General features: G+C 44.3%; 1 protein-coding gene across 1 annotated transcript; it reads right to left on the minus strand.

The window, feature by feature from the left end:
• Positions 1–530: 530 nt before the first annotated feature.
• Depdc7 (DEP domain containing 7) lies at positions 531–21,874 on the minus strand. The gene is made up of 9 exons (XM_028877891.2): positions 21,692–21,874; positions 8,921–9,311; positions 7,091–7,218; positions 6,136–6,325; positions 3,594–3,805; positions 2,658–2,800; positions 2,387–2,512; positions 2,220–2,298; positions 531–846 (listed from the first exon to the last, which is right to left on the minus strand). Exons 1-9 carry the CDS (start codon positions 21,762–21,764, stop codon positions 653–655), a joined length of 1,536 nt encoding a protein of 511 aa, XP_028733724.1. The 5' UTR covers positions 21,765–21,874; the 3' UTR covers positions 531–652.
• Positions 21,875–27,915: the final 6,041 nt, after the last annotated feature.

Consider the following 27,915-nt stretch of genomic DNA (forward strand, 5'->3'; position numbering starts at 1 on the left):
CAGAATCGAGCTGTACTCAACATGGCTTGAGCATAGATGACAACATGTAAACAGTCAAATCTCTGTCAAACATAAGTAGACTTATATTGCTAAACTGTATTGGCTTCTGAATAGATAATGGCTTATTCCATGTGGCATGATGGCAGTGTCTCTGTGGAATACTTTTATTATTAGATGTGTTTATTTTATATGAATGAGGATGTAGATGTACTGTGTGTGTACATTGCCCACAGAAGTCAGAAGAAGGCATTGGGTCCGCTGAGACTGGAGTTACTTACATATGGTTGTGAGCCACCATGTAGGTGTTGGGACCTAAACTCAGGTCTTCTACAAGAGCAACAAGTGCTCTTAACTGCTGAGCCATCTCTCCAGCCCCAGTACTTTCTTACATAAATATATTACTGTCATATCCTCTAAATCCCTATGATATTCTATATAAATTCAACATAATAATTGTAAATCAACTCTCCTTAAGGACTCATCTAGTCCTTAACACCAATACATCATTTGAGTAATGGTTTTTTGACACATACAAGTATAAAATTTTTTATTAAGTACAACTTCATATTTAGACATCCAAGCTAAAAATATCTTTAGGCTACATAATTTGTCCTTAAAATACACAGTGCACATACACACAGACATCAGAAATTCAGTCTCCAAAATACTCATTGAAGATGTCTGGATGAGTCTTATGGAACTGGCCTAGCAGTTTCTTCTTCTCTCTGGCAGAGAGTTTTGAATCCTCATCAATAGTCTTGAGTAAGGTCAACAGTTCGTCTTTGGTTTTCTTCTGTGTACTGCTACAATAGTCCCTGTCATCAATTCTCTGGCAGTAAATATAGCCTTAGGTTTAAAAGCAAGAAGTTCCAGTTAATGACTCTATTCCCACATTCAACTAGAAAAATCATGCAGTAGTTTTTCTTTTCCTTTGACATTCTATAAAATAAATCAAAGGGGATTTGAATAACCCTGATCAAGGTCTATTTTTTCTTTTTCAAGACCGGGTTTCTCTGTGTAGCCCAGGCTGGCCTTGAACTCCGAGAGATCTACCTGCCTCTGCCTCCTGAGAGCTGGGATTAAAGGTATGCCCAGCAATCAAGATATGTTGTAGAATACTATTTCAAGGTATGTTGCTTTTGTTTATTTTTGTTGCATTTGTTTAACTCTGTGAAGCTGTGTTACTGTGCCTGTGTGAAACACCTGATGGTCTAATAAAGAGCTGAATGGCCAATAGTGAGGCAGGAGAAAGGATAGGCGGGGCTGGCAGGCAGAATACACAGAAGGAGAAATCTGGAGGAGAACATAGAAAAGAGAAGTAGCCAGAGAAGGAGAACTCCACAGGGCAGCAACCCATGGAATAAGAGTAAGATTTACAGAAGTAAGAGAACGGGAAAAGCCCAGATGCAAAAGGTAGATGGGACAATTTAAGTAAAGAAAAGCTGGTGAGAAACAAGCCAAGCTAAGGCCAGGCATTCATAAGTAGGAATACGTCTATGTGTGTGATTTATTTGGGAGTTGGGTGGTGCCCCCCCAAAAGAGCAACAACAACAATAACAAAGGTGTTTTAAGCTAGCCTATGAGATGGTTCATGGGAAAGGCCTCTGAGTCTGATGTTCTGAGTTCAATCCTTGTGACCCTTATAGCGGAAGCAGAGAATCAACTCCTGAATGCTGTCCTCTGACCTCCACACACAGATGAGAGGGAGAGGGAGAGGGAGAGAGAGAGAGAGGGAGAGGGAGAGGGAGAGGGAGAGGGAGAGGGAGAGGGAGAGGGAGAGAGAGAGAGAGAGAGAGAGAGAGAGAGAGAGAGAGAATAAGCAAATGTGACTTTTAAAGGTTTCAAAATTAACAAGGTTTCAAAATTAACAAGAAAAAAGAATCTGAAGTTGTTTTAGCCCAGGAAGAACTCTGCTAAGCCTAAAAAATTGAGGGGACTGTTTCAAATTATTTAGTTGAAACTAATCACAGCAAAATACTTTCAAGCCAGCACTACGGACTTGTCTTTAGAAGATGAAACATTAAATTGGGAGTGGCCTCAAACACCTGTGATCCCAGCACTTGGAAGGTGGAGGCAGGAGAACCAGGACGTCAAGGTCATCTGTTGCTACATAGCCATGGCCAGCCTGGGCTACGATGAGCTCATGCTTTAAATTTAAAAAAAGAAAAAAAAAAAAAAAAAAAAAAAAAAGGACCATGCAGATAATAGTCTTAAATTACCTGAGTCTTTATTAGGATCTCTTCCTTTTTGTATGGCCAGAAGCTTAACACTCACAATCTTATGTAGCGTTCCAGGAATCTTAGGAAGAAGGGACACAGGGCATTATTTGTGTGCATTTAGATCTGTTACAAATAAGCATGAATAAGACTTACGGTCGGGGTCTGACCTTGAAGACATCTTTTTGGTGATCCATTAGGAAGAGTACGAGGAGATCAGTTTTGCCTTTGGATAAGTGTTTATTGTTGACAATCGCTTTGGAGAACACCCTTTTCACAACCATCCGATTGTCACCCTGTAAGGACAAGAAGAGGCCGCACGGCACAGGCTGAAAGCTAACGCTAGTGCTAAGAGGAGAGCAAACAGGGGGAGCTGCCTCCCGCTGCAGCATCCGGGGGCTGAAGACGCTGCACACAACTGACAGTGAGCAACAGACTTACGTCTTCCTGGAGCTTCAATTCAGAAGGATGCGCTGCGACAGCCATGAAGTACAGCAGTCTTCGAAATTCTTCTCTATTTTGGGAATCCAGAAGCTTCAGAAACAGCTGAGTAGCTTCTAATGCTATTTCTGTCTTCCCATTTACTTCAGCCGAAAGAAAACAAATGCTTCATTGACCAAACAAAACTCTACTAAGATGAACAAAACTTGTTACACTTTATGCTAAGTAGCACACTTCCTCAAAGTTATTTCCAAAAGCAAAAACCAAACAACAAAGTGGGAATGAAACCAGGAGAGAACCAACTCCCGGAGGCTGACCTCTGCCCTCCACACATGTGCTATGCATGCAGGCAGACATGTGCACACACACTTTCAAATAAGTGCAATTTCAATAAATAAAAATAAAACAAATGACCAACACATACAGACAGCCTGCTCTCAAATCAGCAATTGATACTCTAGGCCCTTGTCACAGACTGTCTTCGGGTGTTGGATCTGACTCTTGGCTTCTTAAATTCCCACTGTTGCCCATGAGCACACTCTGAAAGTGTACTGTGTGTAGAATGCTGCTGATAAGTGTACTGAGAAAACTAAAAGGGACTCTCTGACTTTGTTTTCAAAATCCCCGAGAAACAGCAGGACCAGGCAGATCCGGAGAACAGAGCGCTGCCCTTCTGACAGGCTGTAGGGTCAGGCTGGCAACCCTCCTAATGCGAGAACAGCCGCCCCTGCCTAAGCTTGCAGCAAATGACAGCCGTGTCCTGAGGCAGCCACGTTCCCTAACTGCAGAGTGGCTAAGGTCTCAGAGGGAGCCCTAGATGTGCTCAGTACATTCTCTACAGACGAGTCCCGATCCCCTCCCAGCTTTCCAGAGTTCTATTTTGGGTCGCGTTGAGGACAATTAACTTTGGTCTCTGTGTGGTCAGAGCTCCCTCACCTAGGAGCTCCGCTATTCCATTGTGGACGTCACACAGGTGGTTTAACAGAGGCTCCCTAGTGCTGTAATATTTGCTAATAGCATCGAACAGAAGTTCCTTCACTAGGTCTGTTCTGTCTGGTTGCTCAGGAAAATTTCTGCTTATGTCCACAACCATCTGGTCAGGAAGATACTCCAAGCAGTCGATGGCTGCAGAGATCCATTCATCTTCCCTAGAGCAAGGGAGAGGAGGGTTATTTTAAAGAGCAAAGAGAACACATAGACACATAGTATCTAATTCCCAAGAGAGTTCATGCTTGCTACCAGGATAAATTTTTCCACACTTACATACAGTAAAATCATTTGTTATATACCTAAATTGTGTATGACAGGTCAAAGAAATTAGCTAAATTGCATTTTCCTTGTGTGTAAAAATATCTACTACAATAAGGATGTAAAGGTCATCTAAATTAAAACTTAACCTAGAACTCCCAATTGTTGTGAGATATTTATTTACATTGCATGGAGATGTGTCTATATTTTACCTTGCCTACCTAAGGTATCTGATTAATTTAATAAAGAGCTGAATGGCCAATAACCAGGCAGGAGAGAATAGGCGGTACTTCCAGGCAAAGAGGGGAACTCGGGGTTAGAATCTGGCGTGGTAGGAGATGCCAGCGAGACATGGAGGGAGTCGAACATACAGAATGGAGGAGGTAAAAAGTCACGTGGCAGAATGTAGATTAATAGAAACAGGTTAATTTAAGTTATAAGAGCTAGATGGGTACAAGCCTAAGCTAAAGGCCAAGCTTTCATGATTAGTAAGAAGTCACCGTGTAATTATTGGGGAGCTGGTGGTCTCAAAAGAAAGTCCGACAATACCCAATCTTGATTCTCCCTAGTGCTAGGATTACAGATGTGTGATACCACCAACATACCATCGACATCTCATTTCAGACTGACTCTTAAAGCTGTAATTCTACCATACAATGTTGCTAACTTCAGAGCCACATGTATGATGTGTTATCTCTAGCTTTAGCTAGGATAGAATACAATAAAAGACAGCATTTCAAAATAACTAAATCAATGGGTAAATGTTCTTCTTTTTGAGATTAGGGTCTCTTGTGGCCCAGGCTGCCCTTCAACTCACTATGTAGTTAAGGATGGCCAACTTTTGATCCTCCTGAGTGCTTGGACCACAGGCATTTGCTACCATTATGTGGCACTGGAGATTAAACCCAGGGTTTCATATATGGGAGGCAAACACTACCAATTGAGCTACATCCCCAGTGAGAAAATGCTGTGTTCCAATAAATCTGTTATATGTCCTCTACTGCCATAGACTTGAGACAGCTAGGATTTATAAAAAAAGATGAAGCTAGATTATCTTTATTCTAGCACAAATTCTGAATATTTAGATAATTACAAAAATATTTCCATCAAGCCATGGTGGTATATGCCTTTAATCCCAGCATTCAGGAGGCAGAGACAGGCAGATCTCTATGAGTTCAAGGCCAGTCTGGTCAACAAGCTAGTTCTGGGACAAGCCAAGGCTACACAAAGAAAACTCTGTCTTGAAAAATGAAACAAACAAAATTATATGTATAATATAATATAATATATGTATATTTCCACATTGCTTTAGGTTATAGAAATATAAACATGTAGAATAAACTTCCTATTATATATACAGAACTTAACAGCATGTTAAGATCAACACTTCCATGTAAGACTTTAAGCCTTAAATTTTTTTTTTTTTAATTTTTATTTTTTTTTTCAGACAGGGTTTCTCTATGTGGCCCTGGCTGTCATGGAACTCACTATGTGGACCAGGCTGGCCTGGAACACAGAGATCTACCTGCCTCTGCCTCCTGAGTGCTGGGACTAAAGGTGTGGTGACAGCCACCTCACCAGGCTCTTTAATAACTATCTGTTAGCATTCAACTATTCATATTAATTGTGTGCTGAAATGCAGAGCTAGGAAGAACCACAAAAGTAAGTTGTACTCCTTAACCACGTCCATCTCCTTAACTGGACTGGAACACTACCTACTGAGGCAAAATAATTACACATTAAATCAACTGAAATCACAGAAGCTATTTTGACCTTTTATAATTTTTCTTAGAAGAATATTTCAAGTTATGAGGAACATGGAACTCATAAGATAAAAGTCTGCTCTTAGCACTATAGGACTTAAAATCTTGAGATTTATATTCGCGCGCGCACACACACACACACACATACACACACAGTTTTTTTTGAGACAGTCTCAGTACGTATGAGGCCCTGATGGCCTCAAACTGCCAGAGCTTCCTGCCTCTGTCTCCCAAGTGTTGGGGTTACGAGGACAGGGCCTCGTGCAGCCCAAGCTGGCCTCAAACTAGCTGCGCAGCTGAAGGAAACCTTAAATGCTTCTGCCTCTACTGCCTAAGTGCTAGGACACCAGGGGTGTGCCACCACACTTAATTCTAATCAGTGCAAAGCTTGAACCCAGAGCTTTTTGCACACTGGGCAAGCACTCTGCCCACAAACATACTGAAATAATTATATTATTTACACATACTGAGAGTCACCATAGGCCCTGAGAATCCCCCGGTCCAGATAGTTAGTGGTGTTGACCATGCCAGGCTGTCTCTTAGACTGAGGGACTTTAGGTACAGTCTCTTGCTGTTTGAGTAAGGAGTCAAGAAACGGGAGGTCGACAAGTTGTAGTAGACGTCCAATTGTCTCTTCTTGCCATACTTCATTAATAACTACACAGGAAAACAAAGCAGGAGGTAACAATTAACAGCTCTTCCATGCTCTCTGCGGATCTGTCTAGGCAGGTCTATTAAATTTGTGGCAGAAAGGAGGTACCAGGCCACCCTTACTCATGGAGTGCTTTCTTATAAGACAATCCAAGAGTTAGTTGTTTAAAGTGTAGGAGAACAGGCTCTGGACAACAGGAATTCTTGTCATTCTTTGTACTATAAAAAGCAATATGTCAGAGATAAGAGATCAAGCCATACAACATGTTAATAAGGGCTTTAGAATAAAGAATGGTTCATTCAGCCTCAAAACTCATTTGAATCCATTGGCTGCAGAGTATTCCGCTCAGGCTTTCCACACAACCAGGATGGGGGAGGGGAAGTGGAAATCAAAATCATCGGGCTGCATTCCATGGCCACAAGGAAGAACATAAGAACATTCTATTTATGATTTTTAATTTTTCATGTAACCTAATAAAATCGTAGAAAACGAAACATCTGGGAGGATATACTGAGTAAGAATCTGCATGCAAAACATTTTAGATTTGAACCTCTGCCAGCTGATGGACAAAAGTCAGTGTTCAAGAGCTGTAACACTGATGTGTTGTTCAAGATAATAGACTTCTGTTGAAGCGTAACATAAACAGCTTCAACACACAGCATATTCTTTCTCTGCTTAAATATTAAAATTCAAATAAAGGTTGGGAGGAAATACCATCAACAACTGTATCTACTGAGACTTCTATTTCTCACTGTGCATCATTAGTTTACCTTGAGGAGACAGCCTGGTAGAGATATTTATATGAGGGGAGTTGGCAGGCTTTAAACTCAGATTTTCCCACAGGTCCTCCAAACTGTCCGACTTGATATCAGGTGACTTAAATAATGTATCTGAGTACCTAAAATAAAGTTTTAATCACAGGAATGATTAGAGGGCGGCAGTGACTAGAGAGCTCTTGTTTCCAAACCAGAACATAAATGCAAATCCTTTTCCAGTCTCTACTCAACTCAAACACACCCCCTCATACTCTCTCTACTCTTTTGGGGGGTCAGGGTCTCTTGCAGTCCCCGTGGTCTCAAACTCACTATGTAGCTGGAACTGGCCCTGAACTCTTGAACCTCTGGCCTTCACATCCCAGATCCAGGGATTATAGGCAGGTACCACTACACCCAGCTCTAAAATGCAAATACTCTAAATAGAATCTCCTGTGGACCTTTATTTAGGTGTAACTCAATGACTACAATTTTATCCCCAATTTTAAAACATAACAAAAATGAGCCAGGCTTGATGGTAAAACTTTTAATTCCAGCCCTCCAGAGGCAGAGGCGAGAGAATGTGAAGTTTACTGTGAGCCTGGGTTGCTATCTACACCAAGTTATGGGTCAGCTTGGGCTCCATAGTGAGACCATCTCAAAACAAACACCAAAGAAAACAAAACCCTGAAATTGGTCTTTGGTTCCTAGTTGGTATAAATATTCCTCTGTCACAGAAATATCAATATGTTTCATTACCACACAGTGTTGATGACCGTAATAGTACTGTATAATATTTATATACAAAAGGTCCTTTCTAAAATCATCACAATTGCAAATTACTATACATTTTTGGTCTCAAGGATTCCAAACAAAGCATGACGATGCACTTGAAGAATGGGGACCACGTTCTACTTTACCTTATCTCCTTTGCTTGTGTCTATAGAGATACATTTTGTTGAGAGACTTAAAAATATTTGAAAAGTCAATACCCAAAGGTCAGAGCTGAACCAGAGCATCGAATCACTGTCTCTACAGCCTCACTCCAACAGCGAAGGAAAAGACAGGCTCTGTACTTCATGAGCTCATTACACACTCCTCACCTGCGCTCCTTTCAGTCACTGGTCCCACGCTGTCTCTCTGGTCTCCCTCTTTCCTCCCCCACGTTTGGTTAGCCTCACCTTCCCTCGCCTGCAGCACTGCTTACCTAGTTCTCCCCAACCACGTAGCACCATTTCCAGCCCCAAGTGACCTTTCTAACACATGGTTCCGTCCTCTTGAACGTCTTTCGTGGCCTTCCCAACACCTATTATGACCAAGTCCCAAGTTCCTTACCATTCCAGAGCAGTGGCACACATCTGTAGGGAGAGGGCTGGCTTGAGCTCAGGGATTCATGAACACCTGAGACATTTGGGGAGACCTTGTCTCAAACATTCAAAACAAACCGCCAGACCAAAAGCACACAAATCCTTTAACGTGTCACATGAAGCTCTCATTCACCGTTCACACCCCGTAGCCGCCACTTTTGAGATCTCAGGATGCCCTAGGTGTGTCTCTACCTGCCCTTCCTTTCTCTCTGTTCTCATCCCACTTTGTACACACATTTCCATTTTTTTACACTGTTGCTATAACTTGAGACAGAAAAACAAAGTTTGGTGACTGTTCCAGCAAAATACAAGTACAAACAAATGCAGTCTAGGATGTGCCTGGTACATCAACATTTCGCTATATTTTATTAAATTTACCAGCATTTAGATTGTAGCCAAAATTATCACTTACGATCTTTTTAAAAAAAAGTAGAAAAACATTCTGCTAGTGCGCCCACAATGCCCTAAGAGCGGGACTCACCTGGAAGGTGGGCACACTTGGTTCTCGCTGTCTGGCTGACTGTTCTGGCCTGGCAGAGTTGTGAACCTATAGAGGCTGCAGCTACTGTCTTCAAAGGCAGGCTTCCTGTCCTTCCCGAAGACTCTGGTGGGGACCGCTTCAAAGACTTTGTAGTCCATGAGTGCCTGGCAGACCCTCACCACTTTGGCCCGAGGGATTTCGACCTCCCCGAAGAATTTGTTCTGAGTTAAGTGAGCGTAGATGACGTCCACCGCCTCGGAGCCCACGAAGCAGTTGTGGTGCCGCTTTAAGCGGTGCCTCCGTTTCTTCACCTCCACTTGGGTCTGAAGCGTGTTTATAATGCTGCTCCACACGTACGTGGCTCCAAACGGCTTCTGGGCCACACTGAGACCTAAAAAGAGCAAAACCAGAGAAACCGGGCATTAGCACTTTGCTCATTTGTAATGAGGTCTACGCAATTCCAAGGCAGAAGGCAGCAATTTCCAAAGGCTATACATAACAAGGTGAAGGGCAGGTTATTGAAATACTGTCATCAGTGGCAATTTATTTAACAATTGAGTGCCTGCTGTCTACTGAATGCTGTCCTGTGTGGCAGGGACAGTAGTAACAAAGCCAAGTCTGCTCTCACATTTAAAGACACTACGGGCAGATCCAAACATTATGTTCAGTCAGTGCTGAAAAGAAAACAGCTTCCGGGATTGGTGGCTCACCTGGGACACCAGCACTCAGGAAGCTCAGGCAGAAGGGTAAAACTTTGGCCAACCTGGGCTACCTAGTGAGACTTGGTCGAGAGAGAGAGAGAGAGAGAGAGAGAGAGAGAGAGAGAGAGAGAGAGAGAGAGAGACACACACACACACACACACAGAGGTGGGGGTGGAAAGTAGCAACTGAGTAAGAGAATGCTATGAATGCTATTTTATTACATTTATTTATTGTGTGTGTCTCCCTGGGTTCAGGCTCCAGCTCTGGAGAGACAAAAATTACAAAGACCAAAAGACAGAAAAACTAGGGGTCATTTTTCCAGTTGCTACATCTAACAGGGACTTGAGTAAAACCAGGAAGTGAGCTGTACAGATACCAGGGGAAAGAACAGAGAACAGAAAATCCAAGGGCCCAGGGGCATGCACTCTGCTAGGATAGGCCAGCAAGGCCGGAGTGGCATGGTGAGGGAGCCACAGCAGGAAGTGAGATCAAGTGGGTAGATCATCTACCACCAGCTACATGCAAGATTATCCAATTATCCAGTCCTCAGCAGCAAACCCATGAGCTGGCAGAGAGCATCTCGAATCTGAGCTATCAAATGTATTCACAGGTTACGTGCTACTTCTAAGCATACTGAAATCACTCTGGAATTGACTCACAGTCACACACATTCTCTCTCACAGGCTGCAAGAACAAACTAATATTTCTAAAGCTTCCTGTTTTGCAGGCTTCTAACTTAAATACTTAGTAAGCAGGGTAAAGTTCCAATAGGAGTTTATTAACCACTGCAGAAGATAAGGGTGTGCAGAGAGGAACCGGGAGGACAGCAGGGCGGGAGACTTTGGTCAGGATGTAAAAACAAAAACATAAACAAAAAAATTACATGGGGGAGGGGGGGGAGAACACAGAAACAAAGTAAGATTTTTGCTGGACACAACAAAGGGAAAATGAGCTTTGAAAGTTTTCCTGTCCGGCCAGGGAGGCTCAGTGGGTGAAGACAATTGCTGCCAAACCTAAAGGCCTGTGCTTAATCCCTGGAACCAACATGGCGGAAGGAGGAAGCTGCCTCCCCGCGCTGTCCTCTGCCCTCCATCCATGTGTATGCTCCATGGGCATGCACACAGGCACAAAATAAAAATTAAAAAGAAAAGTTTTGTTTTTTAATGTGAAAGAAGAAACTTTCCAAGCCAGCAAGATGACTCAGCAGCAGGTGAAGACTCTTCCTCCAAGCCTAAGTCCCCAGAACCCACAGGACAGACGGACAGAACGGACTACCACAAACCGTCCTCTGACCTACACACACACACACACACACACACACAGCAAATGAAATTTTGAGAAAATTTCCAGTGATATTTTTCCTTAAATAAAACATGATTTGGCAAAAACACACAGAAGAAAAGGGAAACCAAAGGGCAAGAAAATGGGCCTTGGGCTTGAAGAAGCCGATGGACCTGACCCCAGCTGCTTAGTTAATCATCCGCTCAGTACCCTCAGTACCGGTGCTGCTCTCCCCTCCCCCTCCACCCCTTCTTTATGGTCAGTGTGTGCTCTCTGATGAGCCACACTTCTCAAGATCCTCTGGAAATCCAGCAGTCCGAATTAAGCCCCTGCTTCTGTTAAATCTACCGCTTCATTAGGGTTCAGGATTCTCTTGGCAGAGAAGCAGGAGGGTTACTCCTACTTCCCTTCAGAGATTAAAAGTAAGGAAGGAGGAGACTGACCATGAAAGGAACCACTGCCTGGAGAGGAAGGAAATGTAAATCTGTGTGTGTGTGTGTGTGTGTGTGTGCGCGCGCGCGCAAGGTCACACACACTCAGAGGCAGGCACAGGATGCCCAGCTTGCTATGTGCCTGCTGGGATCCAAAGTCCAGTCCTCAGGAATGTGCAGCAGCACGCACACCATGAGTCCCTCTCCAGCCCTTCTTCCTGCGTTTTTAAGAGAATACACGTGATGAGAACAGAAGACGAGCTCCTGAAGAACATTAAAACACAGTTAAGGGTTTTTTTTTTGTTGTTTTTTTTTTTAAACATTCTGTGTGTGGGCATGTGCATGCCAAGGCATGTGTGTGGAGGGAGGAAGACAACTGGCACAACTCACTTGGTTCTCTTTCCAACATGCGGTTTCTGGGCTGGAACTCAGACCATCAGGCTCGGTGGCAGGCACTTGGACTGGCTGGGCCATCTCACCTACCTTAGAACTCATTTTAATGCAATGGAGATATAGTTGTTTTTCTGTTGCACTAGGGATTGAATTGAGTACTGTAGACATGCTCAGCATTCGCTTTGCCATCACACATACCCGAGGGCCATGCCTTTGAAGTTCATCGTTCGGGATCTACATGCTGTGCTGACGTGTAAGGGGTACACTCAGTCACCACACTGTATTACTTCAGAGCATAATTTTGTAACTGCTAGCAACTCTAACACATTTTACTGGGAAAATTAATAGCACACACATAAATCCCTCTGTTTACTTGCAGGTTTTCAACACCAAATGATGAGTAATTTATTACCTACCCATTATTATCTTAGTTCAAAATAATCAGTGAGATTGTTTTCAATTTTAAAAATTGTATTTAAAAATGAAGATAGCTGGGCATGGTGGTGCACGCCTTTAATGCCAGCACTCTGGAGGCAGAGGCAAGTGGATCTCTGGGAGATGGAGGCCAGCCTGGTTTACACAGTGAGTTCTAGGCCAGACAAGGATACAGAATGAGACCCTATCTCAAAACAAACAAACAAACAAAACTAAGGTAATTCTCAATGTAGTAGAAAACCAGAGAAATAACTGTTGCCAGCCTCACAAACATCAGGTAAGCAGTTTCCAGAGTGCATCGGAGACGATGAGAAATGGGGAACTAGAACCAGACTCACAGCAGTCAGGTGTTTGCTGCTGAATAAAGCCAGGGTTGGTGTGCAGGGACCTCAGAATTGGAATCCAGAACTCAGGGTTAGCAGCACTCTACAGGCACACGGGCAAACGTGTCAGCAGCCACAGCTGCTCCTGCCGCCCCTTCCTTCTTTTGGGGAGGGAACTCAGAGATCACTTGCCTCTGCCTCCCAAGGGCTGGGATTAAAGGTATGGCCACCACCCTAGGTCCAACACCCTATGTTCTTAATTTATCTAAAATAAGAGATCAAAACAAGATTTAAATTAACTTAATGTGGGCTCTGTAATCTTTCAAATATTTTTTTGAGACAGTGTTGTTGTTGTGTCTGTGTGTCACGTTTTTTGTTTGGTTGGTTTTTGTTTTTGTTTTTAAGACAAGGTTTCTCTGTGTAGCCCTGGCCGGCCTTGAACTCACCCTTTAGACCAAGTTGGTGTTGATTAGAGGAGTGTGCCACCAACCACCAGTCTTAACGTAGCCCAGGCTGGCCTGGCTTAATGTAGCAGCAGCTTGGTCTTGAACTGATGATCCTCTTGTCTGCCTCTCAAGTTCTGTGATTGCAGGTGGGCTTCAAATCTTTACTGTATCATTTTCAATAATACTCAACACTGGAGTACATACAGTACGACAAACTGTGTCTTCTCTAATTTAACCCAGATACATGTCTCTGTGAAAACTATTAATCATCCTATCTTCAGAAAATTGAGGTTCAGTGTATTAAACTCGTCCTGGATTACAGAGATAGTAATTAAATACTAGTTTTCCTAATATTTACTTACGTAAGTTAGTTATTAGGTTATGGGACTATAGCTCAGCTGGCAGGGTGCTTGCCTGGTATGTACAACGCTGGACTTGGTACCCAGCACTTTGGTGGTGCACACCTATGTCCAAAGCTCCTTAAGATTAAGTTCTAGAGCATCGGTTCTCACCCTTCCTAATGTGTGACCCTTTATTTCTTATTTCTTATTTTTTTTGGTTTTCCGAGACAGGGTTTCTCTGTGTAGCTTTGCGCCTTTCCTGGAACTCGCTTGGTAGTCCAGGCTGGCCTCGAACTCACAGAGATCCGCCTGCCTCTGCCTCCCAAGTGCTGGGACTAAAGGCGTGTGCCACCACCGCCCGGCTTATGTGTGGCCCTTTAATACAGTTCCTCATGTTGTGGTGACTCCCACCCACAAAATTATTTCGTTGCTACTTCAGAACTGTAATTTTGCTACTGTTATAAATCGTAATGTAAATCGCTTTAGAGAGAGAGGTTTGCCCAAAGGGCTGAAATCCACAGGTTGAGAACTGCTGTTCTAAAGGGAAGCTCCCTAAGACTGAAGAAGTAGTTGGGGGGCGGGGGAGGGACAACTCTGATTACAGGCATAATCTCTGAGTTTGAGGTCAGCCTGCTCTTCAGAGCTAGTTCCAGGACAGCCAAGGCTACACAGAGAAACCCTGTCTTGAAAAACAAAAACAACACACACACACACACACACAAAAAAGAACGGAGGAAGTAAACCACTCAAAAGTCTCGGGAAGTCCCTGAAACTGGCCAGACTCACCAGGTTCTTCCCTCCCTGAGGTTATCTAAGCACTGAGGACGTCTGCGGAGGCAGAGAGCATCTAAGCTGGGTCACGTGTGCAGTGACCCAGATTTCCATCTTCTGTGAGCTGGGGTGGACTTCTGGGTTAGGGTTACAGCTGCCTCCATCCTAGCTCCTTTAAGTGATCCTCCACCCACACCCCTGCAAGTAACTCTACCAAATGCACTGGCGTCACACAACAGCCTGTCTGTCAGCCCACACACTGGTGAAGGCAAGAGGATCAAAAATCAAGGTCATCCTCAAATATGCAGAGAGTTTAAAGACAACCTAGGCTACCTCAGACTCAGTTTCAGGAGAAGCTGGTCACAAGATACAGGATTAGAATTCCTCTTTCCTTCGGGATTCCTATTAAGTAAACCAATGAGAGAATCAAGAGATTAGGAGAAACAAATTTAACAGTTTTAAGATTAATGAAACCTTTCCCAAAGTATTTACAAACACTTGGTGGCCAGCACTCCTAAACAGAGCATTGTGAAATCTATAATATATACTATACATAGGAGGAAGACAGGAAAGTAAGTGAAGCAAACCTGGAGAGATCAGGCTGTCTTTCATGTTAAGTGAAACAGACGTTAAGGCCAGTAATTTTCTTTTCTTTTTAAAGACAAAGTCTCAATATATTGCCCAGGCTGGTCCAGTACTCCTGGGTTTAAGCGATTCTCGAGACCTAAGTAATTGGTGTACAAGTGCTGTTCTCACACCCACCTGGGCTAGAGACAGCATTAAAGACACAGAACTTAAAACACTTGGGCCACAAAGTAGGTCAGTACACAAATCCTAAAACGTAAGTTGAAGTCCCTAATTTGAAATTAGTAAGACAATAAGGATGCTGACCGTGAGGGGCACACAGCACGGGAAAGCGAATGCACAGGAATTGAGTCAGAAGTGAGGAATAAGTTTCCCCATATTAGCCTGCTACTGAAATGTGGAGAATCAGGAAGTTTTACAGGTTGGATAAGACTGTAGGAAAGATTACAGAACAGGCTAGAGCAGGGCGGTCAGCACCTGTGTGCCACATCATATTTCCAGAGTCCTCCATGCATGATAAAAGCCAGCCCTGTCAGGTCCCCTCTGTTCTGACCATTAATTCTCAAACGCTGCATTCCGGGATATTTCCCCTCAAGCATCGCCACCCACAGACCCAAAGCTCATGTTCATACAGATAGAGCAACACATAATGTACCTTGAACTTGACAAGCCAATGTGCCAAAACTCATACCAGGATAACCAGTTTTCTTAAGTGGTGACTTTACCAGTTGACTTCAGATCCCCCCATGCTGGGTAGGAAGGTGCTTATCACCCATCCAGACCCAAAACGAATGTCAGCAGGATAAACTGACTTGCTGTAATTTCTACACAGAATATAGAGATGAAAAAGTACACAGTGAATGTTTCATAAGTCTAACAGTCACAAGGATGCTTCAGTCTTTCCTCAATCCTCACTACCATATGAGCTCGACAACTCACAAAAATTCTACATTTTTTTCTCTCTCTTTTTTTTTGAGACAGTTTCTCTGTGTAGCCTTGGCTGTCTTGGAACCTGCTTTGTAGACCAGGCTGGCCTCGAACTCACAGAGATACACCTGCTTCTACCTCCCAATGTTTTTTTGTTTGTTTGTTTGTTTTGTTTTTGTTTTTCAAGACAGGGAAATTCTACATCTTGAAGCCAGGCACTGTGAACACCTTTGATCCAAGGTAGGCTGAGGCAGAGACAGGCCGATCTCTGAGCTCCAGGACAGCCAGAGCTACAGTGAGACCCTGTCTCAAAATGAAAATGAAAATAAATAAATAAAATTCTACACCTTGAAGCTTTCTAACATTTAGTCAAGTGTGTTCTAAAACATCATGGCCGGGGCTGGAGAGAAGGCTCAGTGGTTAAGAGCACTGGCTACTCTTCCAAAGGACCTGGGTTCGAGCTGCAGCACCTATTGGGATCTGTAACTCCAGGGGCCCTGACACCTTCTGGGCTGACACACACACACGATGCAGATTTACACGCAGGTAAAACACCCACACATATGAAATAAAAATAATTAAAAAATGTAAAAACATCATGACCAAAGGAATCTATGAATCTAAAAACAGAGATTTAAGCTCTGTAGGTAAGACCCTTTGCCACCCATTATTCAACAGCTGAATAATGCATTTAAGCTTGGTTTCAGGTCTACACTGCTAATTACAAGCATTTAGATACAAACACTGAATATCAAACAGAATGACGGGTCCGTAAGAAAGAAATAAAACACGGGGACACACTGAACCTTGCTGGATACAAAGCCCAGAAATTAAACTAGGTATCTAACATGACAGTCCACTGCCTTTTTGTTTTTGTTGAGACACCGACTTACGAAGCCCATGGTGGCCTCAAACTTTCTTCGTAGCTAAGGCTAGCTTGAATTCCTGATCCTCCTGCCTCCACCTCCAGAGTGAAGTGCAGGCCTGCACTACCACGCCCAGGTTGCAATCCTCAGTGCTCGAGTAAATCTAGACAAGTAAACAGTTTTTTCTATTTGCTGGAAAACAATAATAGCTCTTTGGCAAGACTCGTCTTTCACGGCTATGGGAACTCTTGTCTAGCCCTAAATGTTTATTTTTTATTTTTATTTATTTTTTGGTTTTTTGAGACAGGGTTTCTCTGTGTAGCTTTGCGCCTTTCCTGGAACTCACTTGGTAGCCCAGGCTGGCTACCCTAAACGTTTATTAACGTTTATTAGGTTTCATTTTCAAGATAATTCTGACCTTTTGTCATTTATTTGAAATACTGATCATCACCATTTTTAATAATACATAGTAATTAATAAAGTTATTAGCCAATAATCCATTTAAAGCCAACTCATAAGTTAGCCATGGTGGGATGTACTTTACTCAAAGATTACAAGAGACATACAGGATCAACCATGAAAACAGCAGTTCGCTCTTACTGTGAAAACCTAGTTATGGGAAAAGCAATTCCAACCATGCAAACTCCCACAACACATTCTAAACCAGACCAACACACACATTCTAAACCAGATTGTGACCGACAGGCAACATGCACACAGAACTCCCGAAGACATGCTTTTTGTTTTGTTGTTTGCTCTTGAAATGGTCTCACTATGCAGCTCTGGCTGACCTTGAACTCACCGAGATCGCCTGCCTTGGCCTCCCAAGTGCTGGGATTAAAAAGGTGTGTGTCACCGTGCCCTTATACTATTTATAAGTAAACATGCAATTACATTTTCAATCTAAAGCTTTGCACTGAACTTTTAAAAGTCCCTGAAATAACTCATTTTTCCCTCCCATAAAACTTTAAGAAACAGAGCTAGTGAGTATTTTTTAAAGTTTCCTTCCAGTTGTAGAAGTTCCAATTACTCAGCTGTCTCTGTTTTGGGCTGTCTCAGTATTGCTTTAACACTGGTTAATGGACATTTGTTAGTTGTGGATGATTGCTAACTACTAAAAACCATTTGTAAAGGTTAATCCAATGGCTCTCAGTGGATTATTTTGCATCCTCATCAGACCTATTGGGAGATGTCTTTTTATTTATCACAACAGGGTGGAAGGGGCTACTGACATCTAGAAATGCTGCTAAAAGTCCTACAATACACAGGATGGTTCCCACAACAACGCAAGTGTCAGCCGCGCCTGGGTTAAGAAACCTTGGGTTGATAAACACTGTTCAGGTGTGGGAACTTGTGTTAAGGCATGGCACAGTGCTAGATGCTGCAGATACAGAGTAAAACCAGCATGGACCTGGGAGTCCCAGTGACCTGTGTTTCACTCTTGGGTCCACCCTTTACTAAAATCTAACCTCAGGCAAACTACCTCGCTCTTCTGTGGCAATCATATGTGTTAATGTGACTAACTGTGTACAACAGTAATGTCCAGTTAAAACCAGGGAGGAAACCATCAGTGTCCAGAGGAGCCCAGGGAGACATGACAACTCAGTGCAATAGTTACAATATCCTGCATAGGATCACTGAAGAGAAAACGGATAAAGAACACAACTAAAGAAATCTGGGCAAATTAAGACCTTTTCTGGTTAACGATCATCTGCCAATATTTGTATGTTAGTTCAGAAGGACCATACTTATGGAAGATACTCCACATGTACAGTGATGCCAAGTTCCAAAAGAAATTCAAAGACTGAAAAAACATGGGAAACACAGCAGGGGATTCTTCTTCTTCTTCTTCTTCTTCTTCTTCTTCTTCTTCTTTCTTCTTTCTTCTTTCTTCTTTCTTCTTCTTTTTTTTTGAGACAGGGTCTCACTATGTAGCCCTGGCCAGCCTTGAACTCACAGAGCTCCACCTGCCTCTGCCTCCCTAGTGCTAAGATTAAAAGCGTGCATCACCATTAAATCGTTTAGGATTTAAGATAATTTAAGAAATACAATTCCCCGTACCTGGTGGCACACACCTGTAACCTCGGCACACTCAGGAGGCTGAGGGAAGAGGATGTGCAGCTTGAGGCGAGTTTGAGCTACAACAGAAAACCCTGTCTCCATGAATAAAGAAAAAGCTGGAAGACGGGAAAGATGGCTCGGACGTTAAGAACACTTGCTGCTCTCTCAGGACCTGAGTCCAGTTGCCAATACCCACATCTGGCAGCTCACAACCACCTATAATTCAGATCCACAAGATCTGATACACTCTTCTGGTCTCTGCAGTCATCAGCTCTCATGGGACACACAAACTTAGACACACACATACATAGTTCTTTCAACAACAACATTGAAGATATGGGGGTGCTGTTCAGTAAAAGAATACTTGTCTAGCAAGCATGTATGTATAAAGATCTGAGTTTGATCCCCAGCACAGAAAAATTATTTTTCCACGGTAGTCTTATTTTTTATTTTTTTCAATTTTATTTCATTATTTTATGTGTATAAGTATTTGCCTGAATTTATCTGTGCACCATATACATTCCTGGTGACTTCAGAGGCCAGAAGGGGAGGTGGGATCCCATGAAACTGGAGTTACTGACAGTTTATGAGGGTGTTAGTCAAATCCAAGTCCTCTGGAAGAGAAGCTGGTCCTCTTCACTGCTAACTCGTCTCCCAGCCCTTGATAGCAGTTCTAAAATCACTACTCAGGCTGGAGAGATGCTCCGTGGTTGAGGGCACCCACTGCTCTTGCAGAGAACCCAGTCTCAGTTCCTGGCACCCACACGGTGGCTACCACCATCTGTAACTCCAGTTCCAGAGGATCCTATGCATCTTCTGGCCTCCTTGGGCACCAGGCACACACATGGTATACAAACATATATGCAGGCAAACACACTTATACATATAAAAAATTAATCTAAAAAAATTAATTACTCAGGGCTGGAGAGATGGCTCAGGGGTTAGAGTACTGACTGCTCTTCCAGAGGATCCTGGTTCAATTCCACACACACACACACACACACACACACACACACACACACACACACACACGACAGCTCAAGGCTGTCTGTAATTCCTATTCCAGGGGACCCAATACCCTCTTCCGACCTCTGAAGGTACCAGTCACACATGTGGCACACAGACATACATGACAAGCAAAACACTAACACATAAAATAAATATATCTAAAAGATACTTTAAAAATTACTCAAAGAAATGTTTAGCAGACAATAACCGAAACTTCATGAAAACAGTAAAAGTCGAGAAGGTTTCTATTACAACCGGGCGGCTGAGGCCAGGTGGGGAACTTTCCTATACTACAGAAACGGATACGGCAACACTTTTGCTGGATCGTGCCTCTGACAGTCCAAGGTTGTCTTCCCAGCTGGCATCAGAGAGAAACTGACTCTGAGATGCCTCGGTAAAGGCTGGCTGTAGGTACAAAATACAGACAAGAACGATTTTAACATGTGCTAAGAGAAGCATCAACACAAGCAGGAACTGGCCCCCACTTAATTCAGAGATTAATGAGAAAGCATCTGGGAAGTATTCTGAGCTCCCTGGAAAAGTGACACCAGGCAAATTGGAAGACTTGGGTTACAGTATAAAGGGATAACAAGATAACATGCCGCTTTCTTGTTGGGCTGTATTAAGACAGGTGTCTTAAGTTCTGGCTGAAGATTAGCATAAAACTCTTTTTCTTCCTCATAAATCAGGTTCCTGCTTGTGCTTATAGCCCATTGAAAGAATGAAAGAGTTACTAATCCCTGGAAAGGGGGAAGTACAAAGCTGCCTGCCAGAGCACACAGAGAGGGAATGGCCCAGGACCAAAACCCTAGGCTCCCATTACCTTGCTCAGAAGGACAGGGGACAGAGCAGCCCAGGCTGGAAGAGGCGTAAATAAACATTAGCAAACAGGAATTCCAGCTGTCAGACCTAGGAGGACAGGCAGCAGACCCCTCAGCCTGCTGTTCCTTGTGCAGAGGCCAGAAAGCGGTCTTCCTTTAATAAAAACGTGCTAGCCAACAGGTCAGCTCTTCCCTCTGAGAGTCTTCTACACAGTTTTAAAATGTATTCCCCTTCACCATCTACAATCATGTTCACAAATGTCTAAAGCCCAGAACTTACAGACAGCTGTGAGAAAAGACCTTCATGTTTAAGTAGGTGAATTTGGAAATCTCGTTTACCAGAGAGAGCCCAAAGCTGTCATTTCAAGTGACAAACAGAAGGATCGAAGCCTTTTAGATGAAAGCAGGATATGGTCAGTTTTTTGTTTGCTTTGGTTTTCTATACAGTCTCATCTTGTAACTCTGTCTGGCTTGGAACTTGCTGTTTAGACCAGGCTGACTCGGGAATTCAGAGAACTGCCTGCCTCTGCCTCTCCCGAGGCGTGCACCAACCACTACAGCCGGCGTATATGGACCACTTTATAGTCTGCACTGAGAAAGCTCAACTGACAAGTAGTTCTCTAGCAAAATTATCATTAACCTTCTGGAGAGTACGTGGGGCATTAATTAGTGAGTCAAACACAATAGTGGGGCCACTGAGATACACTCATCTGACCTAGAGGAAGGAATCACTGTTTCACAAATTGGCGTTTTCCAAATGAAAAGCTTTGGTAGAGAGCCAATTTCTCCAGCTCCAGAAAGGGGGAAAGTGGTTCCTTATCGAGACAAAGCCAAATATCCCAAGTCATGCGATTCACCCCATTTGCAGAAGTAGAGATGTGATAGGGTCGGAATTTTAGAACGGATTAGCTGATTCAGTTCAAAGATCTTAAACCCGCCCTCAGTGATTCAATAACTTTGTCTCCCTCCCAAAGTCATGTAACTATCAAAGAAAGAAAAAGAGGATAAAGCGGACTGGCTGAAACACTGCTTGTACAGAAAGTCCTAAAGTCACACAACATATGTTTCATCTTCCGAATCTGGGGAGCCACCGACCTCCGGTCCTACCATGCAGTCAGAGTTCGTGCTCCCGACGCCGGGCAGGAAGCTATCCCAAATTCCGCGCTTGTCACAAGCCGGGCTGTGGAGCCTCACCCGCGGCCCCACCGCGAGCTAAGGTCCGGAAAGTTCCTAACGTGCCGGGATCTGGCTGCGGCGGGGTGGGTGGCTCGCTGCCCACTGGTGGGGAGAAAGCGGATCCTCGCGGCCGCCCAGCCCGCGGTGCGCGCCTCCCGCCCACAGCCCGCGCCCGCCCCGCGCGGCCGCGGCCCTCCGACCCACCCGGAGGCCTCTGCGCGGGGCTGTGCAGAGCCGACAAGTTCAGCGCCGCCGCCTTCTCCCGAACCGTGGCCATGACCGCGGCGGGACAGACACCCCCGTCCACGCCGCCGCCGCTGCTGCCGCTCCGCAAACTGCGCGCCCGCGCCGGAGCCCCGGGTTAACTGGCCCGGCGGGGGGGCGGGGCTCCAGGGCTCCGCCCCCGCGGGTCACGTGCCCCGGGCCAGCTCCAAGGCTGCGGTCTCTGAGCTCCAGAACGCCGCAGGCCACTCAAGGTGGACCGTGCCCAGGTAAAAAGTACTTCTTGGGGCGCGGCCTTTCGAGTGCTCCTCGGCACTAGCCCGAGGCTAGACCCGCTGGGTCGAAACGTGTCCCTCGGGGGTCTACCCTCGCCCCAGATCGAGCCTCCCTGCTCCAGGACTCAGTGCCCTCACCTGCGAGTATTCCGACCAGGTTGGCTGGGCTTTTTAATGAGGATTACCTGAACCGACGTTCAGTTTAGGATTTGAACCATAAATGCTTCCAAGTGTGTCACGATAATAAATGCTTGGAGTTTTTTCCATAAATCCCGGCCCTCTAAAGAGCAAACAAAGCCTTATCTGGCTCAGGAGAGCAATGTCTAGAGGTCAGAGGACTGCAGCAACCAAAGATCATGGGGCTGCCTGCCAAGGAAATCTGTGTTGATTCTAAATTAACCCTGGGTCTGGTGAGCATGGGGCATGCTGCGGGAAGGGGAGAGTGGGAGAGCAGGCTGCAGGGGGAGGTGGAGGGAGAGGGTTGTTGCTGGAAGCACCTCGGGTAGTTGAGGCAGGGAGACGGGGGGGGGGGGGGCGGCAATGCTGGGGTAAGTTTACAAGGTTGAACGATGTAGGAGATCATTAACCCAATTGATGGATGCAAGTCCCTCCCCCCTATTTTTCTTTTCTTTTCTTGCTTTGAAGAAAGACAGGGTCTCACTATATACCCTTAGCTGCTGGCCTTGAATTTGCTCTGTAGACCAGGCTGGCTACGAACTTGAGAATTTCTGGCTGCCTCTGTCTCCTGAGTGCTGGGAATAAAGGCATGCGCTCGCTCGCATTGATCGCCCTTTCTCTAGCGCCCTACCCCTTTGGGGGACTGGAGAGATGACTCAGCAGGTAAGAGCTCTTGCTGCTCTAACGTAGGATCAGAGTTCGGTTCCCAGTACCCACGTACCTGCTCACAGCCACCTGTCCATAACTCCAGCTCCAGGGTTTCTGATGCCATCTTCTGGCCTCTGCAGACACCGGAATTCAAGTCTTCATGGCTATGGTTGCACAACTTCAGCTAACTACTGAGTCATCCTGGGAAAACAAATCTTGGCAAATACTAACTTTGGATCCTTTGGAAAAGGCAGGATAGCCTAGTGACGATTTTGATATATTTTGTCATTCAGAGGCATTTTCCCCCACGAGTTTGTGCTACCTTGTCTCTCCTACGTAGAATACTGGCATTTTCTATCTACATTGAATGTACCCAGGGAAGTCTAACCCCCTTCCCACCTTCACTGCACAGATTTTCCCTCTATTTATAGCACTTATTAAGTGTGTTTGTAGCCCTTATTAAACGCACCCTTATTCAGCCTCCATTTGTTATTTGTTGTGAGGTAGGGTTTTGCTCTATGACCTGCAGTGACTTGGCACTCACCACGTGTGTAGCTCAAACTAGCTTCAAACTTATGGCAGTCCTCCTGCCTCAGCCTCCCAAGTGCTAGGATTACAGGCTCATTCCACCCAAGGCTGGCTTGAACAGTGTTTTTATTCCTTGTACAGAATGCTTTAAGATCACTTTCATCATTAGCTATTTCTCAAGCCGGTCAGTTATGTCTAACCTATGGGAAGAACTTCACTTGCTATAACCTGGTCTAAGAACAAACTTGTCTGAACCAGTCAAGACGCAGAAAACAGAACAGAAAGTTTGTGATTCATTAATCTATTCTGTCTGGCATGAATAAAAAAAAAAAAAACTCTTGGGGGAAGGGACTGGGAGGAGAGGAAGGAAGGGAAACTGTGGTTGGGATATATTCAAAATAAATAAATAAGCCAAAAAATGCAAGAGGGGGAGAGAGGGAGGGAGGGAGGGAGAGAGGGAAAGAGAGACAGAGACAGAGAGAGAGAGAGAGAAGAGAGAGAGAGAGAGAGAGAGAGAGAATCTTATGTTATTTCCAGCAATGTAAAACAGTGATGGTGTGGGGAGGGGGAATTCTTTTGTAGTTTTATTTTTGCAGAGCCGGGGCTCCAACCCTGGGATGCATATGCCGACAATTACTGTACCATTGGGCCACACCTCTAGCCTCAGGCATGTTTTATTATAATTTCTTTTTCAACATAAAGGTTTTCTGGTTTTTATTTTACTTTATTTTTTCTGAGACAGGGTTTCTCTGTTCAACAGATCTAGCTGTCCTGGAACTCCCTTTGTAGATCAGGCGGCCTCAAACTCCCAGAGATCTGTATGCCTCTGCCTCCCTAGTGCTGGGATTAGTACCACTAACACTCGGCTACTTTTTTTTTTTTTTTTTTTTTTTTTTTGCTTATTTTAAACAGGGTCTCATAATGTAGCTCTGGTTGGCTTGGAAATTTTATGTAGACCAGGTTAGCCTCAAACTCACAGGGCTCTGCCTGCCTCTGTCTCTTGAGAGTGCTGGGATTAAAGGGCATGTGTAGGTTGGCCTTGAATTTCTGGGCTTAAGCAATCCTCCTGCCTCAGTCTCCTGCCTAGCGGGGACTACAGGTGATTGCCACCTTGAGCACTTCTCCGTAGCCTCTTGAGCACTCGGCAGACTCTGCAGTAGGTCCTGGCTCCTGCCTTGATCCCTCTTGGGCGATGGACTGGAAGATGAAATAAACTTCTTCCTCCTCAAGTTGCTTTAGTTCACAGTGCTTCATCATAGCAACAGACACCCCAACTAAGACAAGCATCTTTTTTTTTTTTTAAGACAGACTACTATTCCATTATATCACATTTTCTGTTCATCCCTATGCTTCATCGCAGATCTCCCCCACCTCCCCATCCACCCAACTTTGTGTAAGCTTGAATGCATGCTCTTGTGGGTGCACTTGCTCTGTCTCTTCAACTCCTCACACCCAGTTTGGATTGGCACAGGGTCTGCCTTGGAGTGTGGTTCCCATACCAGGGGTCATTCCTCTAAAGAAAACTGACTCTCTCCCAGAAGCTATCAAAAGCCAACAGCTTCTCAGCTGGAGATGGGACTTTGTGCCACCTCCCCTCCTCCACGCTGGGATTTTTGTTGGCTGGAGTGTGGGTAGGTTTACATGTGTTGTCACAACACTGTCACTTCATATGCACATCTGCCTGTTGTGTCTGGGAAATGCTTTTCTGGGGAGGGTTGTTTGTTTTCTGTCATCCAGGTATCATGTTTTCCTTATCCATTCATCTATTATTAGTGGGCATTCTAGCTGTTTCTACAGCTTTTTGTTTGTTTGTTGAGACAGGGTTTCTCTGTGTAGCCCTGGCTGTCCTGGAACTCACTCTGTAGATCAGGCTGGCCTCAAACTCAGAGATCCCCCTGCCTCTGCCTCCAGAGTGCTTGGATCAAGGGCGTGAGCCACCACTGCTTTTTTTTTTTTTGGAGCTGAGGATCGAACCCAGGGCCTTGCACTAAATCCCCAACCCTAAGCCACCACTGCTTGGCTGTTTCCACTTCTTGATGCTTGTGAATAATGCTCCACTGAACATGGATGTGCAAATATCTCTTAAAGATTCCATTTTCAGAGCTGGAGAAAGAGTTCAGTGATAGAACATTTGCTTTGAGGGGCTGGCTCAGAGGTTAAGAGCACCAGCTGCTCTCCCAGAGGTCCTGAATTCAATTCCCAGCAACCACATGGTGGCTCATGACCACCTATAATGAGATCTGGTCCTCTCTTCTGGCGTGCAGGTGTACATGCAGGCAGAACACTGTATACATAATAAATAAATAAATTTTAAAGATTTATTTATTATGTACACAGAAGAGGGCACCAGATCTCATTACAGATGGTTGTGAGCCACTATGTGGGTGCTGGGAATTGAACTCAGGACCTCTGGAAGAACAGTTGGTGCTCTTAACCTCTGAGCCATCTCTCCAGCCCAGTATAGATAAATTAAAAAAAAAAAAACTTGCATATATAAGACCAAGTTTCATACCCAGCACCTCAAATATACACACTCAAAGAGATCCTTTCTTCAGATCATTGGTTATATACCCAGAAGTGAGATCCCTGTATCATATTGTAATTTTGTTTAGTTTTTTTGAGGAGCTTCTCTCTTTTTTTTTCAGTAATGGTCATGCCATTTTACATTTCCACCAGCAATGTACTGGAGTTCAGACTTTTCTGACTGAAAAATCACTGACATTTTAAATTTTGCATGTCTTTAATGATTTAGTGGTCCTGAGAATCTTTTCATTTCCTCCCAGTGATGAAGCTGGAATTCAGAGCGTTGTACAAGCGAAGCAAGAGATTAAGCCACCAACAGGAGATTACCTTGTTGCATTACAATAAAACCCTTTTTGTCTTTGCAAGTGCTTACTACTGACTTTTATATTCCCAACTCCTGACAAAACTTTAAGATTAGCCAGGAATTAGCTCATGCCTTTAATCCCAGCACTTGGGAGGCTGAAGCAGGCAAATCTCTTTGAGTTAGATCTACATAGTGAGTTCCAGGCCAGCCAGAGCTACACAGTGAAACCCTGTCTCAAAAAATCCAAACCAAAACAAATAAAAAACCCCTTTTAGGGTTGATGATATAGCTCAGTTGGCAGAATGTTTGGCATATGCAAAACTCTGGGTCCAGTTCCCAGCACTGCATAGACTAGGTTGTGATGGCATACTTTTAAAAAGGAAGAAACCACTCGGAGATTCTGAACTTGAAAAGTACAATACCAAGCCATGAGTGGTGGAGCACACCTTTAATCTCAGCACTTGAGAGCTAGCATAGCCTACAGAGTAAGCTTCTGGACAACCAGGGCTACACAGAGAAACCCTGTTTGGGAAAAAAAGATTATTTTAAGTGTTTTTCACAATGTGTGTGTGTGTGTGTGTGTGTGTGTGTGTGTGTGTGTGTGTGTAGGTACATACAGGCACAAGTCACAGTGCACTCGTGGAAGTCAGAGGTCAGCTTCTGAGAGATCCTTACACTATGTAGGTCCCAGGAATGGAATTCAAGTCATCAGCCTTGGCAGCAGGCGCCTTTACCTGCTGAGGCATCTTGCCAGCCCACATATTAGTTTTGTTTTTAAATTTTATTTTTCCGTTGAATTGCATGCATTCTTCAAAATCATTCTCGGGTGCCATCCACTTTTTTCCCAGAATTATTTTATGCATGTTTTGCCTGCACATGTATGTATGTGGACACTATGTGTGTGCCTGGTGCATGTCAAAGTCAGAGGAGGGGGACAGATGTTCTAGAACTGAAATTACAGATGTTGGGAAACACTGTGTGGGTGCTGGGAGCTGAACCCAGGTCCTCTGGAAAAGCAACAGGTGTTCTTAACTGCTGAGCCAACTCTCCAGCCCCAAGCCCCATTCTTCTTGTGAGACACAGTCTGGATATGTAGCTCTCACTGTCCTGGAACTCTATGTAGACACGGCTGACCTCAAACTCATAGAGATCTGCTTGTCTCTGTCTCCTAAGAGATATTAGGTGGTTCCTATCTGATCTGTTTACTTATTTTGAATGCTGGGTGGGGATCCAACCCCAGACCTGACACAGGCTAGGCAAGATATACCTCCATCCCTATTAAAATGACTTTTAGAGCAATTGTATGAAATATGTAGACACTGTGTTCTTGAGGCCTATGGACATGTAACAGTACAAGAGTGTTCTGTGGAAGCAAAGCTGTATTGTGCTAAGGAACTAACTCCAAATGATAAACTAATAATCACAGCACTGTATTGTTAGGATTCTTTCATTAGGAAAGGCTGTCTGTTTGACAATACAACAACAACAACAAAAAGTGAACAGAGCTATATAATAAGGTGACATTTCCATATTATCAGGATGAAGTGTCTGAGCCTGCCGACCATCAGCTGGAAAGCTGGGTGGAGGCGTGTGGATTGTAGAGACAGTGAAGAAGACAGGAAAGAGTCGAGAGGTCTGCTGGTCAATGCCGCACAGCCCCGAGTTTATTTCACAGCCAGCTTACGTACAGCCTTGAAGGACAGAAGTAAAACAATGCACAGCACAGGCATTCAGCCACTATCTATCCTGTC

The sequence above is a fragment of the Peromyscus leucopus genome, chromosome 4 (genome assembly GCF_004664715.2).
Source record: "Peromyscus leucopus breed LL Stock chromosome 4, UCI_PerLeu_2.1, whole genome shotgun sequence".
In the NCBI taxonomy this organism is placed as follows: domain Eukaryota; kingdom Metazoa; phylum Chordata; class Mammalia; order Rodentia; family Cricetidae; genus Peromyscus; species Peromyscus leucopus.